Source organism: Oncorhynchus tshawytscha, linkage group LG13 (assembly GCF_018296145.1).
Source record: "Oncorhynchus tshawytscha isolate Ot180627B linkage group LG13, Otsh_v2.0, whole genome shotgun sequence".
Taxonomy (NCBI): Eukaryota; Metazoa; Chordata; class Actinopteri; order Salmoniformes; family Salmonidae; genus Oncorhynchus; species Oncorhynchus tshawytscha.
Window position 1 is genome coordinate 72430632 of NC_056441.1, and position 23042 is coordinate 72453673.

A 23042-nucleotide genomic window follows, 5' to 3' on the forward strand; every position below is an offset into this window, starting at 1 on the left:
CAACATAGGAGGGCCAAGCACAGGAAGCAGCTCTTTCAGTAGTTTAGTTGGAATAGGGTCCAGTATGCAGCTTGAAGGTTTAGAGGCCATGATTATTTTCATCATTGTGTCAAGAGATATAGTACTAAAACACTTGAGCGTCTCTCTTGATCCTAGGTCCTGGCAGAGTTGTGCAGACTCAGGACAACTGAGGTTTGGAGGAATACGCAGGTTTAAAGAGGAGTCCGTAATTTGCTTTCTAATAATCATAATCTTTTCCTCAAAGAAGTTCATGAATTTATCACTGCTAAAGTGAAAGTCATCCTCTCTTGGGGAATGCTGCTTTTTAGTTAGCTTTGCGACAGTATCAAAAAGGAATTTCGGATTGTTCTTATTTTCCTCAATTAAGTTAGAAAAATAGGATGATCGAGCAGCAGTAAGGGCTCTTCGGTACTGCACGGTACCGTCTTTCCAAGCTAGTCGGAAGACTTCCAGTTTGGTGTGGCGCCATTTCCGTTCCAATTTTCTGGAAGCTTGCTTCAGAGCTCGGGTATTTTCTGTATACCAGGGAGCTAGTTTCTTATGAGAAATGTTTTTAGTTTTTAGGGGTGCAACTGCATCTAGGGTATTGTGCAAGGTTAAATTGAGATCCTCAGTTAGGTGGTTAACTGATTTTTGTCCTCTGGCGTCCTTGGGTAGGCAGAGGGAGTCTGAAAGGGCATCAAGGAATCTTTGTGTTGTCTGTGAATTTATAGCACGACTTTTGATGTTCCTTGGTTGGGGTCTGAGCAGATTATTTGTTGCAATTCCAAACGTAATAAAATGGTGGTCCGATAGTCCAGAATTATGAGGAAAAACATTAAGATCCACAACATTTATTCCATGGGACAAAACTAGGTCCAGCGTATGACTGTGACAGTGAGTGGGTCCAGAGACATGTTGGACAAAACCCACCGAGTCGATGATGGCTCCGAAAGCCTTTTGGAGTGGGTCTGTGGACTTTTCCATGTGAATATTAAAGTCACCAAAGATTAGAATATTATCTGCTATGACTACAAGGTCCGATAGGAATTCAGGGAACTCAGTGAGAAACGCTGTATATGGCCCAGGAGGCCTGTAAACAGTAGCTATAAAAAGTGATTGAGTAGGCTGCATAGATTTAGAAAACGTCTTTTTTTTTTTGTAAATTGAAATTTGCTATCGTAAATGTTAGCAACACCTCCGCCTTTGCGGGATGCAAGGGGGATATGGTCACTAGTGTAGCCAGGAGGTGAGGCCTCATTTAACACAGTAAATTCATCAGGCTTAAGCCATGTTTCAGTCAGGCCAATCACATCAAGATTATGATCAGTGATTAGTTCATTGACTATAATTGCCTTTGAAGTAAGGGATCTAACATTAAGTAGCCCTATTTTGAGATGTGATGTTAACTTCCGGCGCCGACAGTGATGGCCGCCTCGCTTCGCATTCCTAGGAAACTATGCAGTTTTTTGTTTTTTTACGTGTTATTTCTTACATTAGTACCCCAGGTCATCTTAGGTTTCATTACATACAGTCGAGAAGAACTACTGAATATAAGATCAGCGTCAACTCACCATCAGTACGACCAAGAATATGTTTTTCGCGACGCGGATCCTGTGTTCTGCCTTACAAACAGGACAACGGAGTGGATTCCATGCAGCGACCCAAAAAAACGACTCAGAAAAAGAGGGAAACGAGGCGGTCTTCTGGTCAGACCCTGGAGACGGGCACACCGTGCACCACTCCCTAGCATTCTTCTTGCCAATGTCCAGTCTCTTGACAACAAGGTTGATGAAATCCGAGCAAGGGTAGCATTCCAGAGGGACATCAGAGACTGTAACGTTCTATACTTCACGGAAACATGGCTCACTGGAGAGACGCTATCCGAGGCGGTGCAGCCAACGGGTTTCTCCACGCATCGCGCCGACAGAGACAAACATCTTTCTGGTAAGAAGAGGGGTGGGGGCGTATGCCTTATGGCTAACGTGACATGGTGTGATGAAAGAAACATACAGGAACTCAAATCCTTCTGTTCACCTGATTTAGAATTCCTCACAATCAAATGTAGACCGCATTATCTACCAAGAGAATTCTCTTCGATTATAATCACAGCCGTATATCCCCCCCCCAAGCAGACACATCGATGGCTCTGAACGAACTTTATTTAACTCTCTGCAAACTGGAAACGATTTATCCGGAGGCTGCATTCATTGTAGCTGGGGATTTTAACAAGGCTAATCTGAAAACAAGACTCCCTAAATTTTATCAGCATATCGATTGTGCAACCAAAGACCTTGGATCATTGTTACTCTAACTTCCGCGACGCATATAAGGCCCTGCCCCGCCCCCCTTTCGGAAAAGCTGACCACGACTCCATTTTGTTGATTCCTGCCTACAGACAGAAACTAAAACAAGAGGCTCCCACACTGAGGTCTGTCCAACGCTGGTCCGACCAAGCTGTCTCCACACTCCAAGACTGCTTCCATCACGTGGACTGGGACATGTTTCGTATTGCGTCAGATAACAATACGCTGAACAATACGACGAATACGCTGATTCGGTGTGCGAGTTCATTAGAACGCGCGTTGAAGATGTCGTTCCCATAGCAACGATTAAAACATTCCCTAACCAGAAACCGTGGATTGATGGCAGCATTCGTGTGAAACTGAAAGCGCGAACCACTGCTTTTAATCAGGGCAAGGTGTCTGGTAATATGACCGAATACAAACAGTGCAGCTATTCCCTCTGCAAGGCTATCAAACAAGCTAAGCGTCAGTACAGAGACAAAGTAGAATCTCAATTCAACGACTCAGACACAAGAGGCATGTGGCAAGGTCTGCAGTCAATCACGGACTACAGGAAGAAATCCAGCCCAGTCACGGACCAGGATGTCTTGCTCCGAGGCAGACTAAATAACTTTTTTGCCCGCTTTGAGGACAATACAGTGCCACTGACACGGCCTGCAACGAAAACATGCGGTCTCTCCTTCACTGCAGCCAAGGTGAGTAAGACATTTAAACGTGTTAACCCTCGCAAGGCTGCAGGCCCAGACGGCATCCTCAGCCGCGCCCTCAGAGCATGCGCAGACCAGCTGGCCGGTGTGTTTACGGACATATTCAATCAATCCCTATACCAGTCTGCCGTTCCCACATGCTTCAAGAGGGCCACCATTGTTCCTGTTCCCAAGAAAGCTAAGGTAACTGAGCTAAACGACTACCGCCCCGTAGCACTCACATCCGTCATCATGAAGTGCTTTGAGAGACTAGTCAAGGATATATCACCTCCACCATACCTGACACCCTAGACCCACTCCAATTTGCATACCGCCCAAATAGGTCCACAGACGATGCAATCTCAACCACACTGCACACTGCCCTAACCCATCTAGACAAGAGGAATACCTATGTGAGAATGCTGTTCATCGACTACAGCTCGGCATTCAACACCATAGTACCCTCCAAGCTCGTCATCAAGCTCGAGACCCTGGGTCTCGACCCCGCCCTGTGCAACTGGGTACTGGACTTCCTGACGGGCCGCCCCCAGGTGGTGAGGGTAGGCAACAACATCTCCTCCCCACTGATCCTCAACACTGGGGCCCCACAAGGGTGCGTTCTGAGCCCTCTCCTGTACTCCCTGTTCACCCACGACTGCGTGGCCACGCACGCCTCCAACTCAATCATCAAGTTTGCGGACGACACAACAGTGGTAGGCTTGATTACCAACAACGACGAGACGGCCTACAGGGAGGAGGTGAGGGCCCTCGGAGAGTGGTGTCAGGAAAATAACCTCACACTCAACGTCAAACAAAACTAAGGAGATGATTGTGGACTTCAGGAAACAGCAGAGGGAACATCCCCCTATCCACATCGATGGAACAGTAGTGGAGAGGGTAGCAAGTTTTAAGTTCCTCGGCATACACATCACAGACAAATTGAATTGGTCCACTCACACAGACAGCATCGTTAAGAAGGCGCAGCAGCGCCTCTTCAACCTCAGGAGGCTGAAGAAATTCGGCTTGTCACCAAAAGCACTCACAAACTTCTACAGATGCACAATCGAGAGCATCCTGGCGGGCTGTATCACCGCCTGGTACGGCAACTGCTCCGCCCTCAACCGTAAGGCTCTCCAGAGGGTAGTGAGGTCTGCACAACGCATCACCGGGGGCAAACTACCTGCCCTCCAGGACACCTACACCACCCGATGTTACAGGAAGGCCATAAAGATCATCAAGGACATCAACCACCCGAGCCACTGCCTGTTCACCCCGCTATCATCCAGAAGGCAAGGTCAGTACAGGTGCATCAAAGCTGGGACCGAGAGACTGAAAAACAGCTTCTATCTCAAGGCCATCAGACTGTTAAACAGCCACCACTAACATTGAGTGGCTGCTGCCAACACACTGACAATGACACTGACTCAACTCCAGCCACTTTAATAATGGGAATTGATGGGAAATGATGTAAATATATCACTAGCCACTTTAAACAATGCTACCTTATATAATGTTACTTACCCTACATTATTCATCTCATATGCATACGTATATACTGTACTCTATATCATCGACTGCATCCTTATGTAATACATGTATCACTAGCCACTTTAACTATGCCACTTTGTTTACATACTCATCTCATATGTATATACTGTACTCGATATCATCTACTGTATCTTGCCTATGCTGCTCTGTACCATCACTCATTCATATATCCTTATGTACATATTCTTTATCCCCTTACACTGTGTATAAGACAGTAGTTTTGGAATTGTTAGTTAGATTACTTGTTGGTTATTACTGCATTGTCGGAACTAGAAGCACAAGCATTTCGCTACACTCGCATTAACATCTGCTAACCATGTGTATGTGACAAATTTGATTTGATTTGATTTGAGGTATCATGATCTCTTTCAGTAATGACAGGAATGGAGGTGGTCTTTATCCTAGTGAGATTGCTAAGGCGAACACGCCATGTTTAGTTTTGCCCAACCTAGGTCGAGGCACAGACACGGTCTCAATGGTGATAGCTGAGCTGACTACACTGACTATGCTAGTGGCAGACTCCACTATGCTGGCAGGCTGGCTAACAGCCTGCTGCCTGGCCTGCACCCTATTTCATTGTGGAGATAGAGGAGTTAGAGCCCTGTCTATGTTGGTAGATAAGATGAGAGCACCCCTCCAGCTAGGATGGAGTCCGTCACTCCTCAGCAGGTCAGGCTTGGTCCTGTTTGTGGGTGAGTCCCAGAAAGAGGGCCAATTATCTACAAATTCTATCTTTTGGGAGGGGCAGAAAACAGTTTTCAACCAGCGATTGAGTTGTGAGACTCTGCTGTAGAGCTCATCACTCCCCTAACTGGGAGGGGGCCAGAGACAATTACTCGATGCCGACACATCTTTCTAGCTGATATGCACGCAGAAGCTATGTTGCGCTTGGTGATCTCTGACTGTTTCATCCTAACATCGTTGGTGCCGACGTGGATAAAAATATCTCTATACTCTCTACACTCGCCAGTTTTAGCTTTAGCCAGCACCATCTTCAGATTAGCCTTAACGTGGGTAGCCCTGCCCCCGGGTAAACAGTGTATGATCGCTGGATGATTCGTTTTAAGTCTTAATACTGCGGGTAATGGAGTCGGCAATGACTAGAGTTTTCAATTTGTCAGAGCTAATGGTGGGAAGCTTCGGCGTCTCAGACCCCGTAACGGGAGGAGTAGAGACCAGAGAAGACTCGGCCTCTGACTCCGACCCGCTGCTTAATGGGGAAAACCGGTTGAAAGTTTCTGTCGGCTGAATGAGCGACACCGGTTGAGCATTCCTACAGCATTTCCTTCCAGAAACCGTGAGAAAGTTGTCCGGCTGCGGGGACTGTGCCAGGGGATTTATACTACTATCTGTACTTACTGGTGGCACAGACGCTGTTTCATCCTTTCCTCCACTGAAATTACCCTTGCCTAACGATTGCGTCTGAAGCTGGGCTTGTAGCACAGCTATCCTCGCCGTAAGGCGAGTACAGCGACTGCAATTAGAAGGCATCATGTTAATGTTACTACTTAGCTTCGGCTGTTGGAGGTCCTGACGAATCGTGTCCAGATAAAGCGTCCGGAGTGAAAAAGTTGAGGAAAAAATAAATAAATATATGAACGGTAATAAAAAGTGAAAACCGTAAAGTTGTCAGGTAGCAAAATAGTTTGGCAACAAAACGCACAGCAACTCGAAAACAAGCCTGCAAGTTGTGACCGGAAATGAGTCACAAAAAGAATGTTGTGTTGTCATGTGTTGTAGTCCACTTGTCTCTTCCTCCACCAATGATGCCAATTGTCCACTAGTCTATTCCAACAACACCCACCAATGTAGCCATTAGTTCACTAGTCTTTTCACCTACCACTGTATCTAGTAGTCCAATTGTCTCTTCCTCCACCACTGTAGCCATTAATCCCCTTGCCTCTTCCTCCAACACCCACCAATGTAGCCATTATTCCACTAGACTCTTCCTCCACCAACCACCACTGTAGCCAGTAGTCCACTAGTCTCTTCTCCCACCACCCACCACTGTAGCCAGTAGTCCACTTGTCACTTCCTCCATGACCCACCTCTGTAGCTAGTAGTCCACTAGTCTCTTCCTCCACCAATGTAGCCAGTAGTGCACTAGTCTCTTCCAACACCACCCAGCACTGTAGCCATTAGTCCACTACTCTCTTCCCCCACCACCCACCACTGTAGTCAGTAGTCCACTAGTCTCTTCTCCCACCACCCACCTCTGTAGCCATTAGTCCACTACTCTCTTCCCCCACCACCCACCACTGTAGTCAGTAGTCCACTAGTCTCTTCTCCCACCACCCACCACTGTAACCAGTAGTCCACTAGTCTCTTCTCCCACCACCCACCTCTGTAACCAGTAGTCCACTAGTCTCTTCCTCCATGACCCACCTCTGTAGCTAGTAGTCCACTAGTCACTTCCTCCACCACTGTAGCTAGTAGTCCACTAGTCTCTTCTTCCACCACCCACCACTGTAGCCAGTAGTCCACTTGTCACTTCTCCCACCACCCACCACTGTAACCAGTAGTCCACTAGTCTCTTCCTCCATGACCCACCACTGTAGCCAGTAGTTCACAAGTCACTTCCCCCACCACCCACCTCTGTAGCCAGTAGTCCACTAGTCACTTCCCCCACCACCCACCTCTGTAGCTAGTATTCCACTAGTCTCTTCCCCCACCACCCACCACTGTAGCCAGTAGGCCACTAGTCACTTCCACCACCACCCACCACTGTAGCCAGTAGTCCACTAGTCACTTCCCCCACCACCCACCTCTGTAGCCAGTAGTCCACTAGTCTCTTCCTCCACCACCCACCTCTGTAGCCAGTAGTCCACTAGTCACTTCCCCACCACCCACCACTGTAGCCAGTAGTCCACTAGTCTCTTCCCCCACCACCCACCTCTGTAGCCAGTAGTCCACTAGTCTCTTCCTCCACCACCCACCTCTGTAGCCAGTAGTCCACTAGTCACTTCACCCACCATCCACCTCTGTTGCCAGTAGTCCACTAGTCACTTCCCCCACCATCCACCTCTGTTGCCAGTAGTCCACTAGTCACTTCCCCCACCATCCACCTCTGTAGCCAGTAGTCCACTAGTCTCTTCCTCCACCTCTGTAGCTAGCAGTCCACTAGTCTGTTCCCCACCACCTACCTCTGTAGCCAGTAGTCCACTAGTCACTTCCCCCACCACCCACCTCTGTAGCCAGTAGTCCACTAGTCACTTCCCCCACCATCCACCTCTGTAGCCAGTGGTCCACTAGTCACTTCCCCCACCACCCACCTCTGTAGCCAGTAGTCCACTAGTCACGTCCCCCACCATCCACCTCTGTAGCCAGTAGTCCACTAGTCTCTTCCTCCACCTCTGTAGCCAGTAGTCCACTAGTCTCTTCCTCCACCACCCACCTCTGTAGCCAGTAGTCCACTAGTCACTTCACCCACCATCCACCTCTGTTGCCAGTAGTCCACTAGTCACTTCCCCCACCATCCACCTCTGTTGCCAGTAGTCCACTAGTCACTTCCCCCACCACCCACCTCTGTTGCCAGTAGTTCACTAAGTCACTTCCCCCACCACCCACCTCTGTAGCCAGTAGTCCACTAGTCTCTTCCTCCACCTCTGTAGCCAGTAGTCCACTAGTCACTTCCCCCACCACCCACCTCTGTAGCCAGTAGTCCACTAGTCACTTCCTCCACCACCCACCTCTGTAGCCAGTAGTCCACTAGTCACTTCCCCACCATCCACCTCTGTAGCCAGTGGTCCACTAGTCACTTCCCCCACCACCCACCTCTGTAGCCAGTAGTCCACTAGTCACTTCCCCCACCATCCACCTCTGTAGCCAGTAGTCCACTAGTCTCTTCCTCCACCTCTGTAGCTAGCAGTCCACTAGTCTCTTCCCCCACCACCTACCTCTGTAGCCAGTAGTCCACTAGTCACTTCCCCCACCACCCACCTCTGTAGCCAGTAGTCCACTAGTCACTTCCCCACCATCCACCTCTGTAGCCAGTGGTCCACTAGTCACTTCCCCCACCACCCACCTCTGTAGCCAGTAGTCCACTAGTCACTTCCCCCACCATCCACCTCTGTAGCCAGTAGTCCACTAGTCTCTTCCTCCACCTCTGTAGCTAGTAGTCCACTAGTCTCTTCCCCCACCACCTACCTCTGTAGCCAGTAGTCCACTAGTCTCTTCCCCACCACCCACCTCTGTAGCCAGTAGTTCACTAGTCACTTCCCCACCACCCACCTCTGTAGCCAGTAGTCCACTAGTCACTTCCCCCACCACCTACCTCTGTAGCCAGTAGTCCACTAGTCTCTTCCTCCACCTCTGTAGCCAGTAGTCCACTAGTCACTTCCCCCACCACCTACCTCTGTAGCCAGTAGTCCACTAGTCTCTTCCTCCACCTCTGTAGCTAGTAGTCCACTAGTCACTTCCCCCACCATCCACCTCTGTAGCCAGTGGTCCACTAGTCACTTCCCCCACCACCCACCTCTGTAGCCAGTAGTTCACTAGTCACTTCCCCCACCACCCACCTCTGTAGCCAGTAGTCCACTAGTCTCTTCCCCCACCACCCACCTCTGTAGCCAGTAGTCCACTAGTCTCTTCCCCCACCACCCACCTCTGTAGCCAGTAGTCCACTTGTCTCTTCCTCCACCACAGTAGCCAGTAGTCCACTAGTCTCTGATTTGATAAATGTTTAGTTAGTGCAAATCAAGTGTGACATTTTAAAGTGTATATTAAACATTTTAGAAGCATTTTTAAACCTTGAACAACATGGTGATGAAATGAAGATCCTACATATGTAGTTGTTGACTGACACCCAGTCTCAGCCCCCCAGACACACAGACAGATGATACCCACAGACAGACAAACAGACAGACACAGCATCCGCCCGAGCATCAAGTGCTCTCATTGTTCAGGGAACGCCGAGCTCCAAGCTGTGATTTCTTTATTTTGGCTATCTCTCTCTTCTCAGCTGAGCCCCACGTTGCCGATCGACTGGCTGCATTAAATTGTCCTACAGGGGAATTGCATGCATCGTTAGTATCCGTAGGGGAGGTTAAATAAGAGAGAGGGATGAGGAAAAAGGGACATTTCCAACCCCGGCCTCCAACAGTATTACCAGCTCCTTTCTCCATAAAATGATACCTCTGTTTGTGGGGCTTCCTGGTTGCTGATTGGAGGAGCAGCTGGGAAATAAACGACAGAGAGAAGGTATGAAAAGAGGAATGAAGGGTAAGAATGTTTTGTGTGTGAAAAAGGGGTGTTGGATGGAGTCCCGCATCTTCTCTTTCTTCCCTCTCCTAATTTCCGATCCTGTTTTCAGAGTTTCTCTTTGCCAAAAGGATCAAAGCCACCTCGGAGGCATCGTATGCTAGCAGCCTGCGCATTTGTGTGTGTATGTGTGTGTGTATGCTCGCACGTGTGTGTGTACGTGCGTGTGTATTTGACTTGCTAATATTCCGCTATAACATTATAGTGATTACGTTGTAAATGGCAGTAGTAATGCACTCATGGAAGTGTCCACCATGCCCTCGTGTGAGAGATGCTTTATAGCCAGCATTTCACAAACACACCATCTGTGCCCCCTTAACCCTCAGCTTTTAAGAGGGCAGAGGGCCATCTCAGTCTCTGTCTCTACTTCCTGTGTGGAACTAGCAGGGCTGACCCAGGGAGCGTCTCCTCTCCTCTCCTGCATAAAGAGATGATGTCACCAGGCATCAGTGGCTCAGTGCCACTATATGGGTGAGGCCCTACTGTCAGAGTGCCAGGCTCCCTGGCCCGAACCTGTTTGATACCCACTCTGGGTAGACATAGAAAGCCATGAAACATTCAGTAGTCTCTCTTCTCCTTTCACAGTGACTCTGAGATAGAGACTTTCTCCACAACCCGCTTCACTTTATCTCTCTGAGATCTCTGACATGTGGAGAGGCTGAGAAAGGAAGAGAGGGCCAGAAATGAAGGACAAATAGGGAAGTGGAGGAGAACTCTGAGAGGCTTTTTCTATTCCTCTTCAGTACAGACAGACTGGAGTTCTGGCCCAAAAACTGGAGACCAGGTTTGCCTGAATGCCTGACTGTGTGTCAGCCTAGACAATCTCATAACCCTCTAACACCCCTCTCACACCTCTCTCACACTCTCCCCAAATCGCTCCATACAAAACCAGGCCTCATTCCCACCCTTTGTCTTGCCTCCCCCTTCTCTATTTTCCGAACATGGCAGTTTTTAATAGATGCTTTGTCCGGTAGTACTCACTGACCTTTACTGTGCTGTGATGGTAGAATATAGGTGTTTGTCTGGAGTGTTGCGCGCTCAATAAAGCCGTTTCGCCACTCAGGATAGTGGTTAAAGGCCTGGTCAGGGCAGATTGGGCCATGCAGCTTTTGGCTGTTGGACACACTGTAGAGGACTGGATTGATCCTGGCCTATTTGTTTTTACTTAACACTTATTTTTCTTAAAACTGCATTGTTGGTTAAGGGCTTGTAAGTAAGCATTTCACTGTAAGGTCAACACCTGTTGTATTCCTGTGACTAATACTATTTTATTTTAAATTAGGTAATTATACTGTATCCTTTCTCCTAACGGATCAGAACTGAATGTGCGATTAGAGAGGAGGGCTGTATGTCTGTACAGTGATGCCCATTCCTACACCGCCCGCATAGATGTCAACATTTAACTGCTTTGGTTTCACTGATTGGCCAAACTCAGCCTTGAGTATAAAATAACCTCACTATCCTCTCTACTGGTGTCTCTGTGTTGTCTGCATTAATAGATAACACCCCTAAACCTGTAGACCTGCTGCATGTGCCCAGGCAATACTGCCTACCCCTCTCCATAATCACCCATGCCCCCCATGCTGCCCCTATGTAGCCTCCCTGCCAGTACAGACGTACCCTAGCTCATTCCCACGCCGCCCCTCTCTTTCCTCCAGCCCCCTGCGTTATCCCGCCACGGCGCTAACCCATTAGCATGTATGATAAGTGCCTAGCATGTTGGCGGGCCATTTTAGAGGCTGGCTCTGCCATGCCGGGGCTCTGCAATATCATTGGGAGATAATCTACCGCTGTGAGGGAGAAAGTGGCAGCTCAGGGCGTGCAGAAAATCACTCTTATTTTCTCCTCCTTCTCCCTCTCTTCTCTTCCCTCCTTCTGGCTTCCCTTCTTCTGATGACACTGAGAACATGGCAGAAACACACAAGGGAGGGAGGGAAGTGTGTGTTTGTCAGAGGAGAGAGGGCCAAGGCAGAGGAAACATGACATGATTCTATTATTTTGTCTTTTTTTAAATTTAACCTTTATTGAACTAGGTAAGTTAGTTAAGAACAAATTCTAATTTACAATGACTGCCTATACCGGCCGACCCCGGGTGACGCTGGGCTAATTGTGCGCCGCCCTATGGGACTCCCAATTACAGCCGGTTGTGCTACAGCCTGGAATCGAACCAGGGTGTCTGTAGTGATGTTGATATATCCCTCAACGCATTTAATCCCATTACGTGACATCATGTTACGTTGATTCTTCCTATCTCTCTCTCTGTGTATTTACTCAGCTTTTTCTGTCAATGAGGAGTTAGTGTACAGCTAAGACTCTTTCTCTCTCTGTATCTGTCTTTCTCTCTTCCTTTTTTCTCTCTCTCTCTCTCTCTCTCTCTCTCTCTCTCCTTTCTCTTTCTCTCTCTCCTTATTTTCTCTCTCTCTCTCACCTTTCTCTCTCTCCTTCTTTTTTTCTCTCTCCCTCTCCTTTTTCTCTCCTACTCTCTCTCTCCTTCTTTTTTTCTCTCTCTCCTTTCTCTCTCTCTTTCTCTCTCCTTCTTTTTTGTCTCTCTCTCCTTTCTCTCTCTCTTTCTCTCTCTCCTTTTTTTTCTCTCTCTCTCTCTCTCTCTCTCCCTCTCACTCTCACCTTTCTCCCTCTCCTTTTCTCTCTCTCCTTCTTTTTCTCTCTCCTTTCTCTCTCTCCTCCTTTTTTCCCTCTCTCCTTTTTCCCTCTCTCCTTTCTCTCTCTCTTTCTTTCGCTCCTTCTTTCCCCTCTCTCTCTCTCTCTCTCTCTCTCTCTCTCTCTCTCTCTCTCTCTCTCTCTCTCTCTCTCTCTCTCTCTCTCTCATTGTTTCTCTCTCTGCCTGACTGCCTGCTTGCCCACTGTATCTGTCTGTGTGTTTACACACGGTAGCACTTCAGTATTTAAGAGTAGGTTAAGCTAACGGAGGTGAATTGTGATATCTGAAAAGATTACAGTAATTTGGCCAATTGTATTGGAGCATGCCATTTCCAAAGTGCTCTTTCAGACCAGACATGTCAAAACGGAGAAGAGGAGGAAATCCAGTTCTTAGAAAGGGGGAATTAAAGTATTGGGGGGAGATAAAGAGTAGAATTTCCTGTCCATAATTGCCCTTGCCAAAATGGCAAAACCCTAGTGGAAATGGCATGGTAAAGCTAACAGGGTTTATAACATAACACCAGTGGAAATGGTATGGTAAAGCTAACAGGGTTTATAACATAACACCAGTGGAAATGGTATGGTAAAGCTAACAGGGTTTATAACATAACACCAGTGGAAATGGTATGGTAAAGCTAACAGGGTTTATAACATAACACCAGTGGAAATGGTATGGTAAAGCTAACAGGGTTTATAACATAACACCAGTGGAAATGGTATGGTAAAGCTAACAGGGTTTATACCATAACACCAGTGGAAATGGTATGGTAAAGCTAACAGGGTTTATAACATAACACCAGTGGAAATGGTATGGTAAAGCTAACAGGGTTTATAACATAACACCAGTGGAAATGGTATGGTAAAGCTAACAGGGTTTATAACATAACACCAGTGGAAATGGTATGGTAAAGCCAACAGGGTTTATGGTCTCCTAACTGTAGTTGATGTAACACATGAAGGGAAAAAGCAGTGGAGGGGAGAGATGAGGCTGGGGCTCCCTCCACTTGCTTCACCCTGAGAGACCCCTCTGTAATCTATAGCCAGGACACTGCCTGATGAAGAGCCCAACAACACACACACATGCAATGCAGGTCCGCACACATACAATATTTTTTATTTGCTTTAGAGCGCCTTCCTCTCGCAAACGCCACAGTGAAAATCAATGTTCTGTTTTGGAAGCATAAATAGCCTCTGACAGCATTTCTGTGTTTTTTTCTCTGCAGATATAGATTTGTGTGTCGGGCAAAATAGCTGTAAGTTGTATCAATAATGTACAGGGGCACCTCATGTCTCCCATGTAATCTAATTCAACTTGAAATGAATTATCTGTGTTAAGTTCGGGGTTCTGCCGTCGAGCAACCAAGCTGATTTCTCTTTCTTCCTCAACTCTCTCTCCCTCCCTCCACAAATATGATGGAACAGTTTGTTAGTGACCTTTTCCCATGGTGGGGAGATGGTTGGGGGCAGGTGTGAGTGGTCTTAATGGCAGGGCTGTGCTGTTAGGTATTGGGATAAAGAGACAGAGAAAGGGCTGAGATCTCTGCGGTAAAACAGGCATTTCACTGCTTACATGTAGTATGTACACAAAATGAGTGGTTTACTGTACATTTCCTTTTATTGCCGTGCTCAGATAATAAAGTCAAAACAGGCCATCTGATGTGACCACTCTGATGACCTCTTCTCAACAGACTAGAGCCCTCCTTTTCTATTCTCATGTTTGCCTCTGTTATATTGATGTGCTGGTTTTGGGTTTAGGGGAAAGTGCCTTTCGTTCTCCTGCCTGGAGGGACTGCACTGTTGTATTGAGGGATGAGTCACTCTGCCAGCCAGGCACTGCACTCTGCAGCACTGCAGTTCTGAGGAGGAAGACGGGAAGAAGAGACGTGAGAATGAATCAGTTTTGTGAATGAGGCAACTTCTCTCTCTTCTCTTTTTCTCTGTCTGTCTTTCTGTCTGTCTGTCTGTCTGTCTGTCTGTCTGTCTGTCTGTCTGTCTGTCTGTCTGTCTGTCTGTCTGTCTGTCTGTCTGTCTGTCTGTCTGTCTGTCTGTCTGTCTGTCTGTCTGTGTCTGTCTGTCTGTCTGTCTGTCTGTCTGTCTGTCTGTCTGTCTGTCTGTCTGTCTGTCTGTCTGTCTGTCTCGTCTCGTCTCGTCTCGTCTCGTCTCGTCTCGTCTGCTCTTAAATGTGCTCGAGGGAACAAAATGTGTCTCTAAAGAAGGTTGGTTCCACATCTTATGGCAGTCAGGGAAAGTGACAGTGTTCTGGTCTGGATCATTCTAAAAGAAAGAAAGTGCTGATGACCACTTTCCACCTCTGTCACTTTTACAAAGTTATGCTTTTACATAGTAGATATGAAGGAGTCTGTGATCCTGACTATTATGAGCTGGAATATTGTCTACATATTTTGGGCATCTATGTGGGCAAGTGAGTGGCACTTACCAACAGTAAAACATGATTGCTATTCAATAATTGTTTCTTCCTAGAGTAATTGTTCTTTAGTAGGGGTTGTTTTCTTAACTGTAGTCTATCACACCATCCTGAGGCTGCACTTTCACGTTGTCACAACAGGGAGGTTGTTAACATTAAAAACTTTCATGTGTAAAAACTCATGAGGAGGAAGAGGAGTGGAGGAGGAGTAGGGTGTTCTCTAATTACCCCCCAGAAGGAGACTGGCAGGTGGCAGGTCCCCCCACAGCTCCCTGCCCTTCACAGCTCCCTGCTCTCTGGTCATGGGGGGACCTGTCAATCAAACCACTCTGACAGAGGTGTGTGTGTACAGAGATGCTCTACTCACAATAATGTCACACTCTCACTAGTCATTATGAATAGATTAGGTAAATGGATGCTTGTATAAATTACGTTGGAATTAATTACCAATGGAGTTATATATTTTTTACTCTTAAAATATTTTCTGGATGGATTTTGATTGGAGGAATTCAAGAGTTGGCTCTAACAGCACAAGAAGAATGTTCTTTATTGTGCTGAAAACGTCTGGAAAGGGATCTAGTTTGGACAAATCATTCGACCTGCTTCTGTGTGTCATCTCTGCGATTGATTATTTTATTTCATGATGACTACTGGACATTTGTCTAAAGTTTGCAGACAAATGGGAGAGGTAAACTTAGTAAACCACAGAGACTCAAACACCAGAGAATCACACACACTGTCAAACACTATTCCTCTCCACTGCACTGCCATGATAAGAGCGTCAGCCAGCCCTCCATCTAGGGCTGTGGCAGTCAGGAAATTTCATTGGTCGGTGATTATCAAGCAAATAACTGCCGGTCTCACAGTAATTGACCGTTAATTAACATAAACACATTTAGCATCTCCTGGCTTCCACGCATAGCCTACCATCCACTGATGCAGACCTTTGGAACATTACATTTAAACAAATGGAATAAATCCATTATTATTTTAGACAGGTCTAAAGAAACATGATGAAGAAAATGTGTCCATTTCAGAAGAACAGAATAGCATACTCTGAGTTGTCCTTATATTAGGTCCTGATCTGGATATGTCATATGGCTGTGGGATACACTAGTTCATTTAGCAGACAAGATTTGCTTAGAATTCCATGGCATTATTTTATATTGTTTTATTGTATGAAGAATACAATTGAACAAAGCTGAATAAAACAGAAAGGATATTTTCTCCAAACGATAAGGGAGTGAGCACATGCAGCTGCTCTGGGTTTAGCCGTTAACAAAGAAACAGGTACTCCTATATGCTTAATGTAGAGTTATTCATGTAACTTTAGTTGTGATACAAATGTTGGGATATACAGTATGTTCAAATCGTTTTTTGGGAGATGCGATGGATCATTCAATATTCCCTTTCTTTTGTTGTTCAGTAAAATCATCTCATGTGAAGAGTCAACTCATTTAATTAAAGTTCAATTCGCTACTAAATCATTTTTTAAAATTTCTATTGGACGGATTTCATCATTTGCAATTATGTCTACTTATGATAAGGTAAAAGGTTTCTGTTTCTGTCTCCATGTGATATGGTAAATATATCCAATGCAAAAACATCTACATTTAAATGGTATTAATATTAATTTGCGTATATTTCAGTTAATTCCCATATATTCCCGTTAATTCCCACGGAAAGTTTCCATATTCCCCAAAATGTGCAACTCTTGTTGTCACCCATCAGACTATTCCTGATTTAATCTTGTCTTTACATATATTAAATAATATATGCGTGAAATGTATTTTGATTTAGAATGGACCATTATCATGCATCTGTCTCGAAACAGAGGCAGTGGAAAACATACGTTGTCTTTGCACTTAAATAGTGAATGGAGGACGCTTTTCCCCGTGGTTTATTTTCATGCCAGCCTGGTAGGCTATACTCCTGTTGTAAAGAGAAGCAATGTGCTCAATATTAGGAAAGTTGAGAAATAAATATAGTAGGCCTAGCCTATAGCTAATGGGATCCTCCTCTTTTTAATAGAGGCCATTCTCACTCAATTGCATGGCCTATAGAAATGGTACGTAACATGATCTCATGGGCTCTCATGAAGTGTTTGATTAGATTTGAGATTACATTTGCAATGATGTCAGCATGATTTTAGAGGGACAATAGAGTGCTGAGTACCAGGCGGTTAGCAGGTTTGGTAGGCTACTAATTTTCATCAGCATATCAGAATTTGACTGCCGTCATGACTCGTGACCGACCATGACCTCCTATCTCCACCCCCTTACTCCCCCACACCATTAACCCCCCTTCATATTTTCATTAAAATCTGAAGGACCTCATCAGCACTCGTTAAAACCTGAGCCATCCATGTAATTAGTTAAGTAATAACAGGGAAGCGCTCGTCAGGCCTCTTAACTAACGGGCCCTGGCCCCACCGCTCCACTGGTGCTGATGACACCCACCCTGATCACGACTGGCTCTCCACAGCCATTAGTCAGCAGCGGGCAGAGACCCACCACCGCTCCCTTCACCCACTACGCCCGCACTTCTTCACCCGCCAGATATAATTGTAGACAGTCACATCCCCTCTGTTTTAGGAACAATGTGTTTAATTAATGAGGATGAAGGTTAACATGGCCTCTAGCATGGCTTCTGTCTACTCTGACTTGTTTTGGTGTGTTTACAATGTATTGATTGAAGGCTAATGACGATACTGGTATAGCCATTGAAACAAATCAATTGACCTTAATAACACAATGGCATTGGTGTGTTCTGGGATGCTTTTGATAACCCTGGCATAAAAGTCATAACCGTTATGTTAGGAGGATGGAATGTCAGTCAGCACAGCGGTGTGTGTGTGGAGATGGGGGGTGCAAATATGAATGGAAACACAGGCGGTTGAGGTGTGTGTGTTGGAGGTGTAATAGTGCCCTGGGGTGGAAGCGGTTGTGTGATGAGAACCAAATGAGAGAGATAGAAAACGGGAGACGGGGAGAGGGAGACAGAGATAGACAAAGCATGGAGACAGGAGATGGAGAGAGATGAGAACATTTGACAAACTTTACCTGGAGACGGAGCAGCCCTGCTCACTTCAGCAAACAAACAAACAGATATAAAACAACACAATCATTTCAGCTGTGGGGAGGAAACGCTAGGACCCCACCTCTGTTCTTCATTTCGCCCAAAATTAAAGATGTGAGGTTAGATGGCATTCTAGGTGCTCCACAAGATGGCCCAACTCTGAAAGCCCTGTGTGAGATGGGGTCAACACCATATTCCTTTCATGATTTTCAGTGCCTATGTATTGTACAGTGCTTGCTGTATGTTCATCTCAAGTACAGGAAGACGATTTTTCGCGTATGACTTATTTGTCTTGTTGTCTGTCCTGAAATCTCTGACACATGCCATATTCCTTGAATGTATTCAATGTCGATCTGCAGTTAAATTCAAAAGTTTACATACACCTTAGCCAAAAACATTTAAACTCAGTTTTTCACAATTCCTGACATTTAATCCTAGTAGAAATTCCCTGTCTTAGGTCAGTTAGGATCACCACTTTATTTTAAGAATGTGAAATGTCAGAATAATCTTAGAGAGAATGATTTATTTAGGCTTTTATTTCTTTCATCACATTCCCAGTGGGTCAGAAGTTTACATACACTCAATTAGTATTTGGTTGCATTGCCTTTAAATTGTTTAATTTGGGTCAAACATTTTGGGTAGCCTTCCACAAGCTTCCCACAATAAGTTGGGTGAATTTTGGCCCATTCCTCCTGACAGAGCTGGTGTAACTGAGTCAGGTTTGTAGGCCTCCTTGCTCGCACATGCTTTTTCAGTTCTGCCCACAAATGTTCTATAGGATTGAGGTCAGGGCTTTGTGATGGCCACTCCAATACCTTGACTTTGTTGTCCTTAAGCCATTTTGCCACAACTTTGGAAGTATACTTGGGGTCATTGTCCATTTGGAAGACCCATTTGCGACCAAGCTTTAACTTAACTGATGTCTTGAGATTTTGCTTCAATATATCCATATAATTTCCGTCCTCATAATGCCATCTATTTTGTGACATGCACCAGTCCCTCCTGCAGCAAAGCACCCCCACAATATGATGCTGCCATCCCCGTGCTTCAAGGTTGGGATGGTGTTCTTCGGTTCCTTCCTGAGCGGTATGACGGCTGCGTGGTCCCATGGTGTTTATACTTGCATACTATTGTTTGTACAGATGAACGTGGTACCTTCAGGCGTTTGGAAATTGCTCCCAACGATGAACCAGACTTCTGGAGGTCTACAATGTATTTTTATTGGCTGTCTTGGCTGATTTCTTTTGATTTTCCAATGATGTCAAGCAAAGAGGCACAGAGTTTGAAGGTTGGCCTTGTAATACATCCACAGGTACACCTCAACATGATTCAAATGATCAATTAGCCTATCAGAAGCTTCTAAATCCATGACATAATTTTATGGAATTTTCCAAGCTGTTTAAAGGCACAGTCAACTTAGTGTATGTAAACTTCTGACCCACTGGAATTGTAACACAGTGAATTATAAGGGAAATAATCTGTAAACAATTGTTGGAAAAATGACTTGTGTCATGCACAAAGTAGATGTCCTAACCGACTTACCAAAACTATAGTTTGTTAACAAGAAATTTGTGGTAAGGTTGAAAAAAAAATGTAATGTCTCCAATCTGAGTGTATGTAAACTTCTGACTTCAACTGAATGTGTTGTCTATGTTCATCCTGTGTACTGTGAGAGTCCTTGTCATTGATGTGCATCTGGTTGTTTACTGTCCACAGGTAGAATGCAAGAAGGCTCAGCCCAAGGAGGTGATGTTCCCGCCAGGTACGCGAGGCAGGGCCAGGGGCCTGCCCTATACCATGGATGCCTTCATGCTGGGGATGGGCATGCTGAGTGAGTACACTTGGATTGGTGTAAGACATATTTTCTGATAGAATGGGGCCCTATGGTAATATTGACCAAACACAATATGGCAATTAGCAAATGTAGCCCACTAACATTCCCAAAGTGACCGTTTCCAAGACTTTGACATTACCATGGTTTCTAATGCTCTGGCAGGACTGACACTGACTAACTGTGTCTCCCTCCAAATCTGACATGTCCTCTGACACTGTCTGATACCAACACCAACTCTGATACCAATCCTAATGCTGATTCTGATGTGCTAGTGATTTCTGCCTGACATTGAGACTGTCAGCCACTTACTATGTAAAGGAATGTAATTAAAAGGACACGCTCCCCAAATCACTATGAAGGATTAAGAAGGCAAAGGGAAATACAGTCAAATGGCTCCTACAAGTTGCTGCCACTTAACAAACATCTGCTAGACTAGAGCTCTTTCAAGGGAATGCTGGGACTCTTCCATCACCCACCCCCCACCACACACACACAACGACACAAAGACCCCCTCCCTCACAGCAGTTCACAAAGCATGTTCCCCATTTTCTGTAGATTTGACATGGAAAAGACAGGAAACAAGGATTTTGTGAAGGCTCCCCCACCCTGCTCTACCCCCTCCCTTCCAGCTCCCTTCTCCCTATCTTCTCAGAGCTTCAGCCCAGCGTTAGTGACAAGAGATAATTACTGTTAGATTGATCGTCTGCTCAAAGTAACTGAAGCAAATAAATCGTTTGATGCTGGGTGCTGAATCCGAATGACGGCTAATGGAAGCTGCAGTATAGGTCGCCCTACCCGTAATTTGGCTTGATGAAGCATCCTCATAGGGGCTTGCGTGAAATATTCTATTGATATTCAGACAGTCTCATTACCACACCCACTGCCCCAAACACCCCACCCACCACCCCAAACCCCCATTCTCCCAGCCCCCAAATTCATCCAAGCAGAGCTATGGATTACAGAAGTAAATGAAGAGGAAAATTGAAGTAATGTTAAATTATGAATTTATGATTTCATCTGGCAGACCTCAAGATTGCTGAATAATAGGGTATGGATATCACAGGATTTCATCTGTTGGGGGGATGAGAGGAGAGGAGGGCTTGTCTCCTACTATAGTTCATCTTCATCAACATCATTCATTCTCCAACTTCACCACCACAAACCTCTAGCTTCTGTTCTAACTCAGCCTGGTTGGTTTCGGCAGAGTTGTGTCAAGTTGCTCTACAGGTGGCAGTGTCAATGCCCTGTCAACAGACATGTTTTAGGACAGGGTTCTCCAACCCTGTTCCTCCAACTCTAATTTAGCACACCTGAGTGTAATAATTAGCTGGATCATAAATTGAATCAGATTAGTTCTAATTGGGGTTGGAGTGAAAACCTACAGGAGGGCAGCTCTCCAGGAACAGGGTTGAAGAGAAAACCTACAGGAGGATAGCTCTCCAGGAACAGGGTTGAAGAGAAAACCTACAGGAGGGTAGCTCTCCAGGAACAGGATTGAAGAGAAAACCTGCAGGAGGGTAGCTCTCCGGGAACAGGGTTGAAGAGAAAACCTACAGGAGGGTAGCTCTCCAGGAACAGGGTTGAAGAGAAAACCTACAGGAGGGTAGCTCTCCAGGAACAGGGTTGAAGAGAAAACCTACAGGAGGGTAGCTCTCCAGGAACAGGGTTGAAGAGAAAACCTGCAGGAGGGTAGCTCTCCAGGAACAGGGTTGAAGAGAAAACCTACAGGAGGGTAGCTCTCCAGGAACAGGGTTGAAGAGAAAACCTACAGGAGGGTAGCTCTCCAGGAACAGGGTTGAAGAGAAAACCTACAGGAGGGTAGCTCTCCAGGAACAGGGTTGAAGAGAAAACCTACAGGAGGGTAGCTCTCCAGGAACAGGGTTGGAGTGAAAACCTACAGGAGGGTAGCTCTCCAGGAACAGGGTTGAAGAGAAAACCTACAGGAGGGTAGCTCTCCAGGAACAGGGTTGAAGAGAAAACCTACAGGAGGGTAGCTCTCCAGGAACAGTGAAAACCTACAGGAGGGTAGCTCTTCAGGAACAGGGTTGAAGAGAAAACCTACAGGAGGGTAGCTCTCCAGGAACAGGGTTGAAGAGAAAACCTACAGGAGGGTAGCTCTCCAGGAACAGGGTTGGAGTGAAAACCTACAGGAGGGTAGCTCTTCAGGAACAGGGTTGGAGTGAAAAACAGGAGGGTAGTCTCCAGGAACAGGGTTGGAGTGAAAACCTACAGGAGGGTAGCTCTCCAGGAACAGGGTTGGAGTGAAAACCTACAGGAGGGTAGCTCTCCAGGAACAGGGTTGGAGTGAAAACCTACAGGAGGGTAGCTCTCCAGGAACAGGGTTGAAGAGAAAACCTACAGGAGGGTAGCTCTCCAGGAACAGGGTTGGAGTGAAAACCTACAGGAGGGTAGCTCTCCAGGAACAGGGTTGGAGTGAAAACCTACAGGAGGGTAGCTCTCCAGGAACAGGGTTGAAGAGAAAACCTACAGGAGGGTAGCTCTCCAGGAACAGGGTTGGAGTGAAAACCCAGGAGGGTAGCTCTCCAGGAACAGGGTTGGAGAAAACCTACAGGAGGGTAGCTTCAGGAACAGGGTTGAAGAGAAAACCTACAGGAGGGTAGCTCTCCAGGAACAGGGTTGGAGTGAAAACCTACAGGAGGGTAGCTCTCCAGGAACAGGGTTGGAGTGAAAACCTACAGGAGGGTAGCTCTTCAGGAACAGGGTTGAAGAGCCCTGTTTTAGACTAATATGAAGACACTCCACAACAATCTGGTGAACTTATTCAGATTTATCAACTTGGCAAAATGTGGAGCGAATGGAAAGAGTGCATAGAAGAGGAGAGGAGGAGGAGAGGAGGAGGAGAGGAGGAGGAGAGAAGTGTGAGTAGCAGTAAAGGAAAGGATAGAGAGAGAGGGAGTATGAACTGAACTGCCAAGTTCTCTTCAACACTTGTTATCTAAATGAAATTGGAAAAGCAGGACAGCGAAACATTCTGTTCGCTAATTTGCATACAAAAATCAACAAGGCTTATTATTTAAGGAACCCTAATTCCTTACGTGCCTAAATCTCATTAACCCCCCCCCCTTCTGTTCACTTCTTTGTTTACTACACCTAATCGAGCCATTTATCTTTATTGCGTTAGAGCCTGAATGTATGTTTGCTGAAATGAATGCACATTTAAAGCCCTGCGCAGAGTGCGGCTTTACCAGATGCATAATTGGTTTTAAAGTGAATCTGAACTGTTGAGC

General features: G+C 46.1%; 1 protein-coding gene across 1 annotated transcript in view; it reads left to right on the forward strand.

Moving 5' to 3' along the window:
- The window catches only part of LOC112265653 (RNA-binding protein Musashi homolog 2), a 299548-nt gene that overhangs the window by 272221 nt on the left and 4285 nt on the right, over positions 1–23042 (forward strand). Inside the window, exon 9 of the mRNA XM_042296317.1 lies at positions 19677–19791. Coding sequence (XP_042152251.1) covers positions 19677–19791 — 115 coding nt within the window. The remainder of the gene's footprint in view (positions 1–19676; positions 19792–23042) is intronic.